The following is a 19,132-nucleotide window of genomic DNA, read 5'->3' as shown; positions in this document are numbered from 1 at the left end:
CACTTAAAAGACAACATCAATACTACAAAGTCTATTGCTTGAAAACAAGTAAATATACGTTCTTGTGTGATTGTTGTCCCCACTGCTGTTTCTAAGGTAAGGAATGAACTCTGAGCCTTTAGACTACATTAATGACTAAGACATATCTCCAACATCTTATCAATGAAGAATTACTGCAGCTCTGTCAAAGGTAACAGGGTGTGTAAATATTACATCAACAGAACACCAGTGGCCAGAGGATTTAACCTGTTACCAAACATAACATTGTAGATTCTTAATACAGGGTTAACGAGGTGAAATTACTGGAGTTCTGAAACGAGTTTAGTCGCTTTAGTCGTTTAGTCGCAAACTGACATAATAGTAATGTGTAACGGTAAAAACACTGACTTCCTGGTAGGCATCCAGCCCCTTCGATAGCTCAGTTGGTAGAGCGGAGGACTGTAGTGAGATGATAAGACATCCTTAGGTCGCTGGTTCGAATCCGGCTCGAAGGAGGGTACTACTTTTTCATTTAAATGCGATGATGAAAAGTTAATAAAACTGTATATGCTTCAGAGAGGCGCCTCCATAATGGAATGAATGAATAGAACGTTTGATTTGATTGGTTTAAATTTTCGAAGTGGGCGGAGTTAAACGGCGATTTCATTGGTTTGCACTTGAGTTTGGGCGGGGATCAACAACACAGTTTGCTAAATTAAAGACGAGGACATCGTTATCCGTAACTTAGCTACATGTTGCTATCGACTGCCAGTGCCTAGCTAGCTGATGTGTGAAGTGACCCGGATAGAATATAATATTCTATCTACTATAACCAGCTCTACATTAGCCTAAGTTTACGTGTGAGTTTGGGAGGAGAGAAACGACAGTTTGTTAAAGCCGAAGACGACATAGCATTATACGTAACTTAGCTAACTGTTGCTATCTCCTTAGTACCTAGCAAGCGCCCTATAGTTAGCTTGTCTGTGAAATTCGTCGGTTAAAATTTAGATAGCATCTTATACTTAGCTCTAACTCTACGTGTAATTTGACTCTAACAAAAATAAATATATAAATATATAATGTGAGACAAATGGGAATTCTCCATACCGGCAGTTGTTCTCCATCCACCACCGTGACACTCAGCGCTCAAGGCTAGCACCAATTCACAACCCCGTAAGGACAACTCAACAAGTTTGGTAAGTTATATATACCACATTACTCCTAGATAGCTTTACTTCATTGCTGTTACGGAAGATGGCTATTTGTCAGTGTTCATTCAGCAAAATGCATATATATAAAATTACTTCCTATGTTGTTTTTTCTGTGTAGCGCTTCTATCTTTTTCATTATCACATGAAGAAAGAAAATGGCGAATGAAAAACTGTGACCATACAAAAACACATAAAATGGGAAATGTACTATCTGACACATCCAAAAACTTTCGGGCCGCTTTTAGAAGTTACGTACATAACATGACGTCACGTAAAGGAAATCAACGGGGGATTAGCTCAAATGGTAGAGCGCTCGCTTAGCATGCGAGAGGTAGCGGGATCGATGCCCGCATCCTCCAATCATTTCTTTTTCTTGAGAGGTGGGCTCTTTTTAAACAGCCACAGGTCACAAAACACCGTGTCGCCTGTATGATTGCCTTCCGGCGGGTAGTATCACTTCTAATTCCTATAATTTGTGTTTGTTGGCGGGATAGCAAGAAAGTTTCATACAAAACAAGCCGCGAGATGACAGAAACAAGATTACGCCTTGAGAGAATACTTGTTGGAAACTTGAAAATGTATCGCACAAGCAACGCTTTGATAGAATCTTTGACAGCTTCTTATGTTCCGTGTTCTCTCCGGATCTCCAAATATGGTACGGTTATGCTGTGTACAGCACGGGGGATTAGCTCAAATGGTAGAGCGCTCGCTTAGCATGCGAGAGGTAGCGGGATCGATGCCCGCATCCTCCAATTATTTATTTTGCTACCTACCAAGGCGACTATAGTAAACACAAATCAGAAACATAGTTCCGAAATCAATCTAACCGGTCATATTAGACGTTGAATTTTGAGTTGTTCCCTGCATTGTCCTGCTGTAGGAACTAGCCTCTTTTCAGTATCAGTTTTGATTGCAGGACATTTGTGTTAACAGTTGACTTCTGTTCTGTTTTTAAATGAAAAATACGACTGCATAAAAATGTGAAGGAAAGCTAATTGTAAAATCTCTCTGTGTTGCAGAAGTTGGAGTTACTTCTTTTCGCTTTCAACAATCATTTTGGTGGGTGCTAAAACTCGTTGCATCCACCTGTGTAAACAGCCACAAAACCTCTGTAAAATATGTAGCTCACTCGTCTTCAGAGTAACTAAACCAAATTGTATGCTGGTTTTAAGTTAATCTACGACGAAGATAAAACAGCGTCACGCGAAATAGAATAGGAACGTTCGATTCGAACGCTAAAACATTCTATCGGTACAGTTGGAACATACGCTATATATAGCGTAGTTTCCTCGTGTATTTCAGCGCGGGGGATTAGCTCAAATGGTAGAGCGCTCGCTTAGCATGCGAGAGGTAGCGGGATCGATGCCCGCATCCTCCAAACTTTATTCTTTCTCTTTTGAAACAACGCGCTTTTATACTACCACAATATACAATAAGGAACAAACGGAATATGGAACTGTTATTATTACTACTATTTATATCGTCATTTTGGAACATGGCAAAGATAATCTGTGTCCACAAGGATCATACGTACAGCAAATTAACAACTAAACCTCTGTATAGTGTACGGTGTAACACATTCTCATCTCCTGGTCTTCGGTGATCAATATTTTTTTTTAATTAGTTAAGTAAATTAAAGAAATTTAGGACTATGACGTTAAGTGAAACATTTTATTAAATGTGTGAACATGCAAAACAGCTCATGGAACTGGCCTGTAACTTTCTTACAACCTCACTTAGAACATATTCACCACATTTAGCAGCTACAGATCCTCCACAAGGACAGTCCGTCACCGTCAAACACATCTCTGCCGCTTTGAAGGAAGGAAAGTAGCAGCATCAGCATGTTAGACCTACAGATTCCCTTCATACATGCATGGTGTAGATGTGCTGATGTTGCCACCTACTGGAGAAAAAGTAGCTGCTGCAATTTTAAAACTGGACTTTTAGGCAAGGAGTGCAGTTTTTGTTTATTTTAAACCTGCAAAATGTAAAAGTTTTATTAAGTACAGCACTGTATCAGATAGCAGAACACATGCTTTCAGCTGTCAGTTTATTAGGAACACCTGGCTAAAACTCATGCAAACTGCAGCCTCCAAAACGATTACACAGTTGAATCAATACCTCTCTAACATAGTGTCAACAAAAACTGAACACTGAAAACACCACGAAGGGAGGATTTATTAAAGGACTGTTGTATCAGACCACATTCATTTTTACTGGGTGTTCCTAATAAACTGACAAGTAAGTGTAAACCTGCGGGTCTAAACTGATGCTACTGTGTCTTATCATTCTCATCTATGTAGACTGGTACTGCAGTCAGTATGGAGACCCTACAGTCTGTAAAGGTGTTTTTTTTTTTTTTTTTGGATCTAAAGAGGCTAAACATTTGATGGTTGTAAGGAGGCCTTACTTTGTTTTATCATTTAAACTTAAGTTCTTGGGACAGTTACTTGGACAAAATAAGCAATATGAAGATATCATTTTAAGGTGTATGAGCAAGCAAATGAAAATAACTATTACATGCAGTTCTAAATTTGTGCATGTAAGATAAAAAAATATAATCTCTCAGGATTTCAGGGGCTCTGCACACCATGGGTCTGCAAATGTATGAAAGTGGCTGGGACTGGTTTATGATGCAAAAGAATATTATGGCTTGTCAACAGAAGTGCAAACAGTGCCAATTACTAACTGAGTTTAATTCATATATTGAATTGTATTCATTAAAATCTGACAGGCAGAGAAATTAACATGTGAAGAAAGTGAGCAGAGGGATTTGTAGTCTTCAGGTTTCCAGGGTTATTTAAACACCCACACCAGTTTTATCATACATCAACATCAGTCCACATGGCAGTGAAAACCCTATCGAACACTATTTGAGTGTTTCTCCCCAGAATGACCCTCATTTTTCCTGTTGTCCCGTGTTGTTCTTCTACAGTGTTTTTCCTGTGATGAAGAGGTCAGCCAGCTTGCTTTGGTTTGGAAGCAGCGTCTGAACCAGTCAGCATGTGGATTAAGTCCCGGTTGCTGTCCCTCACTGGCTCGCTCTCTGCTCCAAGTGACCACAAGTTCAAGGTTTGCCTTTTTTTTTTCTCTTCTTCCAATGTCAGTGCAGAGTTACAGCAAGCAAAAGCAGCAGCGGAGCGTCCTGACAGCAGATCTGAGTGGTGGAGGAGGAGTCTGTTTGCTCGCTGCCTCATCTTCACCTCTTACATGAAGTCATCTGAATCGTAGCCGTCCTACAACACATGCAGAGGAGGACATTTATCATTATGTGATTCTCAGAACATCAAAGCTCCTCTAACCTAGCAAAGTTCCTTTGTAGTTCATTATTGTAATTTATTTAAGTGGGTAAACGGCATTTCTGCTTTTACTGCAACTGAACATACAGCACGTATCTAAAGGATTCAACACTCTTGAGGTTTTTTTTTTAATCAACAGAAAAGACATCTCAATGTCAAACTAAAACCACATCTCTACAACGTGATCTATAGCTACTTTTTTAATGACTCTAAGACAATTTTAAAAAGCTGTTAATTATTTTTATAGCACAGTAACTGTTTTAAAAAAGCTTTAAAAAGAATACATCTATATTTAACGTGATAGAAATGGCATGATTTCTCTTGGTTGGTCGACAGCCTCACCTCATTAGTCTTCATATTTTCAGTCTTCATCAGTGATGTATAGTTTCTGGAGAGGGAAACCAGAACATACAGTAGGTTTCAGAAATAAAATACAGACGATTTAATAAGATTAAGATGTTATATGTATGCAGTGCAATTCAAATCAGTTATTTTTGCAAAGAGGTTTTTTTTTAAGTGTATACTTCTGTTCAATACATTAAATTATAAATTAAGTGATCAATGGAGTAATCAAACTGAAAACCAATCCAAAGCACTGCAGTCAGTCAGACCAGCTGCCGACGTACCTGAGATCCTCCATCTCTTTTTTCTTCTTCTGCTCTTCCTTCTCTCTCCTCTTCTGTTCTTGGAGCTGAGCTTTCTTCTCGTTCCTCTCTTCTCTGTCTCTCGACTCTTTCTCTGCCGCCAGGTCGGGGAAGCGTTCTACTTTTGTCTTCTCCAGACGGTTCACGATCTCATTGATCTTCTTCTCCACCGCCACGATCTTCACCTGTGAAACACGGCACAGGTGTGAAAAACTTCTGCTAGCAGAGGATCCATAAAATACTTCTTGTACTGAGACCGAATTAAGTTTTCTTTGTATGAAAATCAGAGTGAGATGATACATGTCACTGAACACGAAGCTTTCATTTAGCCAGCGTCCTTAGTACATTGTCATAGTTGAGTATTTTTATTTCAGTTGTGGTGTACTGACCTCTTTCTGTCGATGGAAGCCGATCTGTCCAACGTCCATGTCTCCTGTTTTCTTCAGGTTTGCCCACGGTGTGTAAACCACGTTGATGTTGTTCATCTTACAGCCTGACCACGTGCAACACAGTTAACTTCAATCACTTTTAACTCTTGGTACACAAGGTACACACTGTATTTGTCATTCACAAATTTAAAATAGAAGAAATAGAAGTTTTGGCAGGATGATTTCTCAGGGTAGTTGTCAGCCTCTGGGTTTCAGGGTGAAGACATTTTTAAAGAAATGTTCATCTGGTAGATGTCATGCACTTTGAACAGCTGTGGCTTTGTTGTAATGTGGCTGACGTTCTCGGGAAGCAGGTGTTTACCTTGGATGCTGTTGTTTTTCACCAGCTGTGCACAGTCTATCAGCACCTCCGGAGGAATATCATCTATGGTCTGACCCTAGAAAAGACACCCACAGAACAATCAGCAGGGACTGAGACACACTATTAAGGTAGGTAACAATACACATCTTCCTGTTGACCAGTCATCGTCACATTCAAACGGAGCTGAGATAACTTGAACAGAAAAAATGCCTGAATTTGTACTTTTCTAATCTTAATATTTCAGGTTCACTGTCATTCACTGTGTTGACTCTTTACCTTTGGCAACCTCAAGTAAACGTGAGCCGAGGACAGTTTGTCCACATGAAACCTGGAGATTGGGGGGGATAAAAGTATTGGTTTTTCAGTTCAAGTGACAAGACATAGCAAAATTTCATTTTAAAAAGACAAACAACATCCCTTCATCCATGAATGAGATGTGACAAAGAAAAAAACATTCCAGGGTGAAGGCAATTGTGCTGTTAGATGTTGGTGTATTTTAGTAGTATGTTAACCTTGTTTTTGAACTGAATTGAAAAGAAAAGTTAAGATAAAGACTCACCAGATGTCTTCAGGCCATCCGTACTTAATCAGATCCTCATCTGTTGTTGACAAAAACAACCTCATGTTAAAGCTAATGTTTCATAATTCGAGGCTCGTGATAAATATGGTATAGTGATCAGAAAGACTCATACAGTATGAAGTGTATCTGTAACATAATGCTAACAGTCTTACTTTCATACTTGTCCTTCCCCATGTAGATTGTGTAGGAAGGCTGCACCACTGAGAGAAGAGGAATTATTGAGTGAAAGAGTAACGTTAGCACATTAAAGACACAAATAAAACTCATATAAAATGAGAAAGAAAACATAGCTTTAAAGGTAACTGGCTAACCAGGCTACAAGCTAACACTGCTGCTAACTGTGGCTCCACTCACCGGCACTTGTGAAGTAAAACACCATTTTACATGAATTTAAACTCGCCACTGAAAGATAAATGGTGGGTGAAGTTTGAAAGGCAACGCGATTATTACGGGCACAACTAAATACGATCAGCTTTGAGCTGACTGACCGTTGTTACTGTCACTTTTCGCATGTACAAGTTGAACCAGGAAGTACTAAAAACCTGACTTCGAAATAAAAGCTTGACATTCAATTAAATTTGACACACTCTGTTTAATACTGAAAGCAGAGCTGGATCACCCACAGGGCAACAACCTTTAAAATTGAAATAATCCCCATTTAACTATTAGTGCGTAAAATATGTGAAAAATACTGGAATGTTCAGAGCGAATAAACTGATAAATCGCCATCTACTAAACGTCGATCTTTTATTTTGAAGGTGAGGACCAGACGCTCTCCGCTCGACGTCCTTGCTGTGGTAACTCGATTATAGAGGGGTTTCCGTTTCCGGAAGGCTGGCGCGGGTTCTTCAAAACACGAAGAAGAAACGCGCGCGGTAGATGCAACTGAACCGCCGCAAACTTTGCTTTGATATCAACCTTTATCGCTTTATGTAGCACGACGGAAACTTGTTCGGTAAGGCAACTGATGCGTGTTTTATGGATGTGTTTTTGGCGTTTGGCGGTATTTTGTTTCTCTCTTAAAAGTTGCATTTACGTATAAGTAACGTTAAGCTAATGAGCGTCTATTTACGATATGTAAAACAGACCAATATAGCTACTCAGAAAAGAAAATGTCGGCTTTACGTTGTGTTGTGTTAGTAAATATCGATACTTACGCAACCCTGTATTGGAGACAAAAGTCGGTGTTGTGTAAGATAATCATCCCGCCAATTATCTATTCATCGCGACTTAAGCCCCAAATAACCGCTAAACTAACTTAAGCTAACGTCCATATCGACTGGTTTCATGTTTGTGCACAGACAAGATTAAATTCAGTGTCGTTTCAGGCACAAGGTTAGATTGAGAGTATCCTAATCGATCAATAACCTCGCAGACATAAAGGTCTGGGGCTCCAGTTTACCGAGGCTGACTCCCGCAAGCTCCGTGCATTGTCAGTAAGACCTTCACACCAAACTCCTGCAGAAAATCTGGTCATTTATCACCAAACACACGAAAATGACTTACAACTGCATTTCGGCTTGTGACCTTGTATGACCCCAAGTAGGACGTTTTGTGGCGCTGCTTACGGCGGCTTTTAATGTTACCAAAGCATTAGGTCTCGCTTTAATAAGAGGGTATAAAGATATCAGTTGAATAACTAGAAAAGTTGCTTGAGTAAACTGTGTTGTTTAATGTTAATCCAGACTACCTGTTAATGTTACTCTGGGTTTAGGTGACGACTGTGATGATGCCTACTGCTACCAGGAAGAGAAAGCTCTCCTCTCTGGACTCTGACAGGTTTGTTATTAACACACTGTATTTTAGCTATCCAGTATTACCCAGTACTGATTTAGGTCAAATTTAGATGTTTATTTAACACTGGGCAAAGTTCCTACAGCTCTTCTTTCTTGTGGAGGTATCATTTTGGTGCTGATACCAAAACGTGTGTCATACTGACACTAGTATAGAAAGATTTCAAGCAATATTTGGAGTTAATATACTGTGTGTCCTCATTTGTTTGAGAGAGTTCCATGTTCCTCATTTTCAACTTGAGATTTTATTAAAAATCTACTGTAACAAGATGTTTTCGTTTGGGAAAATCAAATGAAAGTTGTGTTGAATCTGCTGCACTATGTCTCGTCTTCTGTAACTCAAACACCAGTCACCCAGCCAAGAAGGGGGTGATAGAGGAGACGTCTCCCTTGAAGAGGAGATCCCCAAGAAAGCCACTGCCATCTCCGACCAGAAAGAAGCCGACTGGGCGTCTGGACAAGGAGAACTGTCCCTCGCCACAGAAATCCCCACGTAGACCAGCAGGTAGAGTGACCTGCAGATGACTGTTCCTCCCTCCTTTCCCCTACACATGTACTTTATTTCACCTTCTATATCTATTCATCTGCCTCTTTTTTTCTAGACTCGCCGGCCAAATCTCCCCGTAAATCTCCCTTCAAACCCACTGTGGTTACAAGCTGCTTCTATGGTAAACAGAAGCCCATCTATCTCACTCCGCTGGAGAGGAAGGCGATAAAGGAGTCTCTGCCACCTCCTCCTCCTCTTCCTCTTCAACCATCGACTTCCCAGGCGAAAAAGCCACAAAAGAAGAACAAGAAGAATATGAAAGGAGGCAACAAGCCGAGAAAGGTGTCTGCAGGATTGAGTAATGCAGGGAAGATGGGTATCGAAAGCTACACAACCTCTACAAAGACGATCAAACTGTCGAAGCTTAACAGCAGGTTTGTTTCCACATAAATAGCTTTCTGACACTGTGCTCTAGTCTTTTGGACATCATTGGTGTTTGTATGTCTCATTATAAGCTTAGTTTTAGCCACAATTTATCTTTAATCTGATGTTTTTTTTTTTATTGTGGCATCATTTATTTCAACAGTGTCACTGCTAAACCGGTATCCACTACACCTGCTGCTGTTGCCAGCAGCGCTAAACAAGCAGAGTCCAAGAAGGCGATCACCATCACTTTCAGCAGCCTGAAGCCTAAACCGAAGATCTTTGTCGGAGCAGCTTTCTTCAGCACAGGGAAGAAACCCACATCCATGTACAAGAAATCTGCGCCAAAGTCCTTAACCAGGCCAGCTTCAGTCCAGGGGAAAAGTAAAGCTGCTCTGCCACAAACAAAGAATGAGAAAACAACAGCAGCAGCAGCAGCAGCAGCAGCAGTCGTCGTCTGCTCTGGTGATGAAACAACAGAAGCAGCCCAGAGAGGTGGGGACATATTGTGACTGTTCAAATGTCCTTCCTATGAAATTGCGATGGGCGTATTTCACTACTTTCCAAATGGAACAAATAGTTAATCAAGATAATGATTGGTAGATTAATTGATAACGAGTCTAAAGCTCTGTGAGGCTGTAAATAGACACAGTGGTTCTTTGAGCTGAAGACACAAGTGGCAGATTGCAGTCATTCTCTGCAGCTTTTACTCTGGTATTTGTCAATGTCTTTTTATTATTATTATTATTTTTTATAAAGCTGGTGTAAATATTGTCATGTTACTGTGAACTTACTGTTTTATCCTGCAGACTGTTGTCCAGCCGGTGGAGACAGAGGAGAACCAGCCCAGCACCAAGCAGAGGGCAAAGTTTGACCCGACAGACTGGATGGACTCTGTTAATGAAGAGCTTGAAATGCCACAGCCTTTAAGGTGCTTTACTTGTATACTTTATAAAACAGCACATGGAAAAACTTTCTTTGTAAATGTGCACATTTGCCTGAAACTTAACACAAAAATCTATGTGTTGTTTTTTTCCTTAGCACTCCTAAAGGCCTGAGAGAGAAGTATGGGATTACCAAGGAGGTGATGATTATGGTGTCAAGGACACCAGGCTCTGCATCTACAGCCTCATCCACCAACACTCAGGTACAGAAGAAGTGTATTGTCATTGTCGCACAGGATTCTTTGTGGGTCCATAGCATGTTTAAAAACTTAGTTTCAGTTTACCATAGACTATAACATCAGCAGTTGTTCATTATTACCAGACTTTGAGGTTGAATTTGAAATTTTCTACATTTTCCAATTCCTGCTGCTGTTGCTCATAATGTTGAACTTTTCTTTCAGGATGATAATCTGACAGACGGAGGTTCTGAGTCCGTCTTCAACCTGAGTGACATAAGTCCCACCAGCACTGCCTCCACCCCCCCTAAAGGTAGCCACATAGGGCCAACACTTAACAGACATCTGACTCTATTAATAGTTAACTTTTATTTGACTGTTTCAAAAGCCACAACTGCTTCAAACATGGTTTTGAATGTTTTTTATTTTGTCTCCACAGAATCTGCAGCAGTGTATCCCATCTTTGGCTCTGCCTCCAAGAGGTGAGACTGTTCTTGTGGTTTTTATTTTTATTTAATCTCGATTAAGTTGAGCAATCACTAACAAATTAAAAACTATGCATTGTAAATAGCCACAGGTATCTGTTTTTCCTTTCTTTTCATTGATGGTTTTTGTCCTGTAGGTTGAAGAAAGCAGCTCTGCAGCCTCCGGTGTCCTGCAGCACCCCCTCTGGCCCAATGACGTCACTGCAGACGCCCTCCTCCTCAGCTAAGGAGCGAAGTGCTCGCAGGAGGAAAGAAAAGCAGGATTGTGACCAGCTCATCATCGTATGTTAATGTTTCTATTGCTATTCTTTGGTGCACACTTGAGCCCTGCATGTTGGAGAATGTGTCTGTAGAGGCTGATGCAGATATTTTGTACTAAAGCTCAATATCTTACTGTTTTTATGCCTTCCTACAGTACATGAAAAACTAGGTTGTTATGAGGAAATGACTTTGTCATACCAGGTTTTGGTTTATGTTAGTTAATTTTCCTGCTGTCACTGGACTTCTGTGCAGTTGTTTCTTGTGTGTATTGAGTGTGTTTTTCTCCGTTTCTCTATCAGGATGCAGGTCAGAAGCAGTTCGGAGCAACAACCTGCAGCTCGTGCGGGATGGTGTACAGCGCTGACAATCCAGAGGACAATTTTCAACACACCCAGTTCCACCAGCGCTTCCTCGACTCCATCAAATTTGTGGTAAAACTCCTCCTTTTTTCCACCTCATGATGGAGTGACTCGTTTATCTGAAATAGTTTGGTGTTTTCCTGTGATCTTCTACCAAGGCTGCTGGCATCAGATTGTTTCATGGGGAGGTGAGTTTGTTGTGAGTTCTTGGCTCGGCTTGAAGCTTCTTCTCTCTGTTGTGTTTCCAGGGCTGGAAGAAGGAGCGGGTGGTGGCCGAGTTCTGGGATGGAAAAATTCTCCTGGTCATGCCAGATGATCCAAAATACGCCATCAAAAAGGTGTGGGTCTGACAGATTGATGTACAGGTGATGTATAAGTTGTATAGTGTGTAAACTTGTCCTGTAATGTTGGTTTCCTGTTTGTGTGTCAGGCAGAGGATGTGCGTCGCGTGGCAGATAACGAGCTGGGTTTCCAGCAGGTGACTCTGAGCAGACCCACACAGGCCAAGACCTACCTGTTCATCAACACAGAGCGGAATGGTGGTGGGATGTCTCGTCGCTGAACCCATACGGCAGGTAGGGCATCAGGTCGTATGTACACACAGATTCAGCCTCATTACACTTTCCTGTGGTGTTTGTTCATAAAGATCTTAATAAAGTTTGTTCCAGTCTTTCTGGACCGTGACACCAGTTACATATCTGCATTGTTTTTTTTCCTTTTCTTTTGTCCCCTTCCAGGCTTACAGAGTCCTCGAGCAGCCAGATCGACAGAAGGATATGACCAAGGACGACTTCATGGAACGACACAGAGCCTGGTGCTGCTCCACCGTCCCAGAACAAGCTCTGTGCGGGATCAGCCGGATCTGGGTCTTCAGCCTGGCCAGACGACAGGGCATCGCCACCCGCATGCTGGACACCGTCAGGTATGTTGAATCTTTGTCTTTTTACTGCCATTTTCTCAACTCTGGCAACTTTCTTTCTCCATCCTGTTTTCCTTCTCCCAGTGAAAATGAAATATAAGAATTCCCACTAAAACCATGACTCCTCATGTGTCATTCAGCCCTAACCCTCCCCTCTTACCATTTTTCTTTTTTGTTTGTTTATTTAGGAGCACCTTCATGTACGGCAGCCATCTAACCAAGGAGGAAATCGCCTTCTCTGACCCGACACCTGACGGCAAACTGTTTGCAACCAAGTACAGCAACACACCAGCCTTCCTCGTTTACAACTTCATTGCATGAAGTTTGAAAAGATTTAAAGCTACAGTTTAATCAGTAATGTTCTTATTGCATATGAGCTGATCAGGCAGGTGTTACTGTTCAGGTTTTTCATGTCGGCTTTGCCTGGCATTAGTTTGTACTGACAAGTGTGTGTAAGCTTCATTTGTACAATTATTATGTATTCTCTTCAGGATAAAGTAGCCGTAGTGTTTTTATGATGTTAATACACCTGCTATCACTCAGTATTTATACTCTGTGCTGCCGAATTTACAGTTGAATGTTGTGTGTGTATCGGCAGTGCTTTCAGATGTTTATATTTTTGCTTAATAAGGAGCTTAAATCTGGAGATTCATAATGTTCCACATGTCTGAATATTCCCACGTAGCTTGTTTTGATTCATTTTGCATCAAAGAAAACTGGATGCCTTCTTCTGAAGCGTTCATTCACATGTAAAGATTTTTTTCTTGGTACCAGCTCAAGGTTTTCTGGGCACTTTGGAAGGAAAATATGTTTATAGACACTGACCTGGGTCAGAGGTGGGTGCCATCATTGTTTAGGGGCATTCTGCTTTGTAAATAGATTTAATAAACATGCCTTTGTTTTATAAACCTTTGTTTCTTGAAAATGTTTTAAGGATTCACTGATATTACACTGTAGGTGATTTTTCCTCCTGCCAGTTTTCTTCAGGGTATTTTAAATTAGAAAAGTCATTTAGCTTATATGTGATAGTTCATATGATCTGTGCTTTGTCTTATCTTTTTATATACAGTCTGTGGTGACTTCAGTTCATTAAACCTGTCATCCATTCAAAACAACCACAGTTATTTAGGCTTAAGTGGAGTACTGTTAACCCGGGACAGTTAAATAAATTAGTAAAGAAGTATATTTCAGGCCCTTAAACCCACTATCAGGGGCAATAAAGCTGCTGTGACTAACTACAGTGTACATACATGTTACAGGAGCATGCTCATTAGCTGTGGCTATTACAAATTACATGTGGCTCATGTTCAGTTTGTCATAAAACAGCCACAAATAAAAGATTTTGTGTACTGATGATGCATCTGACGCCATATCTTAAGTCTTCTCCGTCTTCACGGTGGATGTATTTTAAGACCAATCAGAGGCGGTTGCTCGACCGGAATCGACCGGCCAATCAGCGTTATTCTGCGTCGTCTTTGGTAGCAACGTGTCTCGTCATTGGCCGCAATCTTGTGGGAGGAGCGTAGAGAAGGGCGGAGAAACGAAGCCGGAAAACAGATTTAAACCAAGTTTGAACCGTTGCTTCGGTTTGCCAGTGCTGTGAGAAAACGTCGTTGTTGAAGAGGCCTGGCTGTTAAAACAAACTCTGGAGCTGCTTTTTTCACGCTAATGAAGAGGACTGGATGCTTAAAACAAACTCTGGAGCTGCTTTTTTGTACGCTAATGAATGAGGCCTGGATGCTGAAACAAACTCTGGAGCTGCTTTTTGTCGAACACGAGTGAGGCTGGACGCTGAACACACGTTAGCGCGCTAGCGTAAGCATTAACAGTTATCGGCTAGTGTTAGCATTAACGTTATCGGAGCGTTAGCATTAATAATGATTGTGTGAATGTGTTTGTGTTTCTGTGACTGAGTTTCCCTGACACAAGTTGGGGCCACCTAACGTGGACTGACGAATATTGTGCTTCATCTTGGTTATTTTAAGTCAGTTTACGGCGGATTATCATGTCGATGTGAACATTTTGTGGTGGCATTGCATCGTTTTGCGTCTCTAGCTGGCTGTTTTACACCTACTTCCGGTTAGCTTCTCTGTGGTTGTTTTACACTGTATTGTGTCTTTGCATTTTAGTGTCTATTCCAGGACATTTAACGTTTCTTCGTGGCCATTTTGTGTTTGGCAGTTAAGCATATCATTATGATCGTTTTGTGACTCTGCTTTTTGTCTATTTGTTGTTTTTTGTGTCTTTGTCGCTTTGTGGTAGTAATGTCCATAGACATCTATTGATCCCCTGTTGTATGTATTATTGATTAGTAATTTGTTTGTGGTGACATGAGACTTTATTGAGCTCAGTTTTGTGTTAAATATAAGCTTGAAAAACAGATTTCAACTCTGCTCCTCCACAAGTTTTAAGCCTCAAGAGTAGGTCACAGTGTATGAGCTGTACTGTTAGAAATCATTATGAAAACTATTTTAAACACTGCTTTTCTCTCTGAGATCAATAAAATAATATTCTAGTAACAGCTCAAAGTGTGATTGTCAAGATTCTAGTGTTTAGTTTTCAGAGTTTTATTCTTCTACACTGTTCAAGATTTGGAGGTGAACTCTTCTTTATTAATGAGGTTATTTGTTTTGAGTGTTGTACTTGTGTTTTCCAGGTTTACTGGTTCAGCTGCTGCAGCCTGGACAGAAACACCAGCTCTCATCTTACAGACCAAACAGGTTTGTGTTCTAAAGATTCACCCAGTCTGAAAAAAATGTGTTGATGAGCTGAATTATTCATGTTAGTAACATTTTGTTATGTTATGTAATGTTAGTGTTACTGTTTAAATCTTTGGTATTTGATGAGTTAAGTGTTGAATATAATAACTGATTAATTGTGTCTATAAATTGTCAGAAACTGACAGTAAACCAATTTTTGAGACAGCCCTCTAATATTTGGAAAATGTTCTGTTCAGCTCTAATGTTGAATATTTATCTGTGTTTCGGGGTTAAACTGTTGATGAGGAATAGGTCACAGTGCATTGATCATTTTCCTTTCTTTTTTCCTCCAGGTGTTACCACACAGAGTCTTCATTCAATGAAGAAGTTCTTTGAGACCAGGACTGAGGCCTCCAGGTAATTCACAAACAGCTTTACATCAGCTCAGTTCAGTAATTGATCTTAAGTCTGAACATCAGCTCTCTCCATCTCTCTGCTCTCTTAAGCCTGGCTCACACTGAAAGATTTTTAACCCGATGTAGAAAATTTGAGAGACTTATTTTAAACTTATTTGGTTCAGTGTTACACTAGAAACTCTGTCATTTCAAACATTTCCATCCACTGCTGTTGTGTGAATATCAGGAGCTGGTGGAGTCAGTTCTCCAGTCAGAGCAGCTTCTTCTGTCTTTGTGTAGAAAGCAAATTTAACTCTTGGACTAGTTCTGATTAGTCCAGAACCAGTTAGTCCACACTCTGGTTTCTTTGTAGATTTAGTGTTTTACTTTATCTTTTGACAGTTTGAAGTTCAATACCCAGAAACTCTCTGTGCTTTTATTTTGATGTGTTAAAGAGTCACATCTTTACATTAATGTTTTTGTTTTTCTTCACAGGATTCAAACTTCAACCATTAAATCACAGAGAGAAGAGACCGACATGAAGACATTTCCAGAAGGTCAGTGTTAGTTTATTCTTTTCAGTCAGACTCTGTCTTTATCTCAGCTGCAGTTTTACACTTTAAACCTCGTCTGGAACAAATAACAACAAATTAGAGCTGCTGTAACTTTAAAGTTTTAATTAGTATTTTTCAACAATGTAGCTGCAAAAAAGTCTAAAAGATATGTATAAAAATATATATGTAAAATAGAAAATATAAACCCTTAGTTTAGAATAGAATAGAAACCCTTTTAGTAAAGAGATTTAAGATTTTAAAAAATAAGTATAAAACTTCTGATAAAGAAATTGAAAACCTTTAAATATTAAATGTAAAACCTTAAAAATATATTTTCAAAATGTTTAAAAATAGGTCTGAAAATTAAAATGCAACAAAATGATTTGTATAACATCAGTTACAAAATAGAGAAAAGCAAATCAGAAATGTAGGAAGAAACTTTTAATGACTTTATTCTAGACAACATTTAATAAATTGCAGCAAAGATAGTGACAGACATTTGACCACAAGGAAACATTTGTTAGAGTTAATGTAGTTATGAGCACATTTTCTAATGATGAACATGTCTACTAAGCATCTTTGTGAGCATTTAACTGCTTCTGATACAATTATTAATTAAATACTTGTATCATAAGCAGTTGAATGTTCTCTCAGCTGTTTAATAAAGACATATTAGTCTGTGGAAAATGTGCCCATAACTACATTACAGACAGTAGAGAAAAACAGTGTTTTCACTTGAACAGGAAACCAGCACTGTTAGATGGTGGAGGTCTTTTATCTAATTCACAGCTTCATAGCACTTCTGTTTTCTTTCATCCACTGCAGGTCTTCAGCTGCTGTCGTCTTCTCCTCCTGCAGAGACAAGAACACGTGTTAATCACAGAAACTGATCAGTAAATCTAAATATTTTTACGACGTCATATTCTGACATTTCTGACTGTTTATTTAATGCTACTATACTGTGACATTTTGGACCATTTTTGACACCTATGACCTGGCTTAAGACAAAGGAACCACCTTACAGCAGCTGTCTTACCTCTACCTTTACACCTCTACACAGTGTTTGGGGGTTAGGTTAGATTTTCATTTTGGTATTTCAAACTGCAATATCAGTACTCAAATCCAATCTGTTACTTTATACATGGTCCTGTTTATACTGCTCGTATTGTTTAGAATTTTTATATATTGTTAAATGTTGTCTTGTTTATATCATGCCTTTTTCTATTTTTGCTGTTGCAACACTGAATTTCTGTGCTGTGTGACTAAAAAAGAACTGTCTCACTGAAATAAATACTTCTGAACACTGAATATTTTGCCTGTCTGTTTAATATTGTATGAAAGTGACTATTTTTAGCCAGAGGTTAGGGTTAGGGTTAGTGGTAGAGAATTGGCATGTCTGCATTAAAAAATTGTTTTTGCAATATTAATTCAAAGATAGAGAAACCAAACTCACAAGTTTACTCAAAACCTTTAACGCTTTACTATACTATGACATTTTTTGACCATTTTTGACATTTTTTGACATTTTTTTAGATTTTTTGACCATTTTTGACATTTTTTGACCATTTTTGACATTTTTTTGAGATTTTTTGACCATTTTTGACAATTTTTTGACCATTTTTGACATTTTTTGACATTTTTTGACCATTTTTTGACACCTTTCTATACTATGACATTTTTTGAGATTTTTGACATTTTTTTTAGATTTTTTGACCATTTTTGACATTTTTTGACCATTTTTGAAATTTTTTTGACATTTTTTGAGATTTTTTGACCATTTTTGACATTTTTTGACACCTTACTATACTATGACATTTTTTGACCATTTTTGACACCTTACTATACTATGACATTTTTTGAGCATTTTTTGACACCTTACTATACTATGACATTTTTGACATTTTTGACCATTTTTTGACACTTACTATACTATGACATTTTTTGACATTTTTTGACATTTTTGACATTTTTGACCATTTTTGACATTTTTTGACATTTTTGACATTTTTTTGACATTTTTGAGATTTTTTGATTTTTTGACATTTTTTGACCATTTTTGACATTTTTTGACACCTTACTATACTATGACATTTTTTGACACCTTCTATACTATGACATTTTTTGAATTTTGACACCTTACTATACTATGACATTTTTTGACCATTTTTGACATTTTTTGACATTTTTTTGACCATTTTTGACATTTTTTGACATTTTTGACATTTTTTGAGATTTTTTGACATTTTTGACATTTTTTGAGATTTTTGACATTTTTTGACATTTTTTGACATTTTTTGACACCTTACTATACTATGACATTTTTTGACCATTTTTGACACCTTACTATACTATGACATTTTTTGACCATTTTTGAGATTTATTTGAGATTTTTTGACATTTTTTGACATTTTTGACACCTTACTATACTATGACATTTTTTGACCATTTTTGACACCTTACTATACTATGACATTTTTTGACCATTTTTGACATTTTTGACACCTTACTATACTATGACATTTTTTGACATTTTTGACACCTTACTATACTATGACATTTTTTGACCATTTTGACATTACTATGACATTTTTTGACATTTTTGACATTTTTTGACATTTTTTGACCATTTTTTGACACCTTACTATACTATGACATTTTTTGACATTTTTTGACACCTTACTATACTATGACATTTTTTGACCATTTTTGCCATTTTGACCTTACTTATGATTTTTTGACCCGACACCTTACTATACTATGACATTTTTTGACACCTTACTTGAATTTTTTGACCACTTTTGACCTTACTATACTATGACATTTTTGACATTTTTGACATTTTTTGACACCTTACTATACTATGACATTTTTTGACATTTTTGACATTTTTTGACATTTTTTGACATTTGACATTTTTTGACACCTTACTATGACATTTTTTGAGATTTTTTGACCATTTTTGACATTTTTTGACACCTTACTATACTATGACTTTTTTTTGATTACTATACTATGACATTTTTTGACACCTTACTATACTATGACATTTTTTGACCATTTTTTATACTATGACATTTTTGACATTTTTGACATTTTTTGACATTTTTTTTGAGATTTTTTGAGATTTTTTGACCATTTTTGACATTTTTTGACACCTTTCTATACTATGAC

The 19,132-nt window shown here is 38.4% G+C and overlaps 2 protein-coding genes and 4 non-coding genes across 6 annotated transcripts; 5 read left to right on the top strand and 1 right to left on the bottom strand.

The window, feature by feature from the left end:
* The first annotated feature begins 407 nt into the window (after positions 1 to 407).
* Positions 408 to 494, top strand: trnay-gua (transfer RNA tyrosine (anticodon GUA)). Its single transcript is given in 2 exon segments — positions 408 to 444; positions 459 to 494. It is a non-coding gene; the product is annotated as a tRNA-Tyr (tRNA).
* Positions 495 to 1,476: 982 nt separating this feature from the next.
* On the top strand, positions 1,477 to 1,549 carry trnaa-agc (transfer RNA alanine (anticodon AGC)). Its single transcript has one exon. It is a non-coding gene; the product is annotated as a tRNA-Ala (tRNA).
* A 320-nt stretch (positions 1,550 to 1,869) lies between these two features.
* On the top strand, positions 1,870 to 1,942 carry trnaa-agc (transfer RNA alanine (anticodon AGC)). The gene has a single exon. It is a non-coding gene; the product is annotated as a tRNA-Ala (tRNA).
* Positions 1,943 to 2,495: 553 nt separating this feature from the next.
* On the top strand, positions 2,496 to 2,568 carry trnaa-agc (transfer RNA alanine (anticodon AGC)). The gene has a single exon. It is a non-coding gene; the product is annotated as a tRNA-Ala (tRNA).
* A 970-nt stretch (positions 2,569 to 3,538) lies between these two features.
* ccdc25 (coiled-coil domain containing 25) lies at positions 3,539 to 7,010 on the bottom strand. Its single transcript, XM_018685103.2, has 9 exons — positions 6,821 to 7,010; positions 6,619 to 6,666; positions 6,446 to 6,485; positions 6,163 to 6,214; positions 5,887 to 5,962; positions 5,526 to 5,629; positions 5,119 to 5,321; positions 4,835 to 4,880; positions 3,539 to 4,429 (listed from the first exon to the last, which is right to left on the bottom strand). Exons 1-9 carry the CDS (start codon positions 6,843 to 6,845, stop codon positions 4,400 to 4,402), a joined length of 624 nt encoding a protein of 207 aa, XP_018540619.1. The 5' UTR covers positions 6,846 to 7,010; the 3' UTR covers positions 3,539 to 4,399.
* Positions 7,011 to 7,270: 260 nt separating this feature from the next.
* Positions 7,271 to 13,221, top strand: esco2 (establishment of sister chromatid cohesion N-acetyltransferase 2). Its single transcript, XM_051071766.1, is given in 17 exon segments — positions 7,271 to 7,421; positions 8,181 to 8,245; positions 8,610 to 8,764; positions 8,862 to 9,180; positions 9,333 to 9,564; positions 9,566 to 9,664; positions 9,991 to 10,100; positions 10,211 to 10,316; positions 10,515 to 10,602; positions 10,729 to 10,771; positions 10,912 to 11,056; positions 11,335 to 11,466; positions 11,643 to 11,732; positions 11,825 to 11,929; positions 11,931 to 11,969; positions 12,132 to 12,316; positions 12,502 to 13,221. Coding segments are annotated over 16 exon segments (2,034 nt in total). The 5' UTR covers positions 7,271 to 7,421; positions 8,181 to 8,192; the 3' UTR covers positions 12,635 to 13,221.
* Positions 13,222 to 19,132: the final 5,911 nt, after the last annotated feature.

This window comes from Lates calcarifer, linkage group LG7_1 (assembly GCF_001640805.2).
Source record: "Lates calcarifer isolate ASB-BC8 linkage group LG7_1, TLL_Latcal_v3, whole genome shotgun sequence".
Classification (NCBI taxonomy): domain Eukaryota; kingdom Metazoa; phylum Chordata; class Actinopteri; family Centropomidae; genus Lates; species Lates calcarifer.
Note: the sequence above shows the minus strand (reverse complement) of the source record. Positions and strands in the feature narration are given on the sequence as shown.

Coding starts and splice junctions, on each gene's coding strand:
- ccdc25 (XM_018685103.2), bottom strand. CDS start 6,845: ATGGTGTTTTACTTCACAAGTGCCG. Junction 5,963..6,162: donor TTTACTTGAGGTTGCCAAAG/GTAAAGAGTCAA, acceptor TGTCTTTTCTAG/GGTCAGACCATAGATGATAT. Junction 4,881..5,118: donor AAAGAGATGGAGGATCTCAG/GTACGTCGGCAG, acceptor TTCCCTCTCCAG/AAACTATACATCACTGATGA.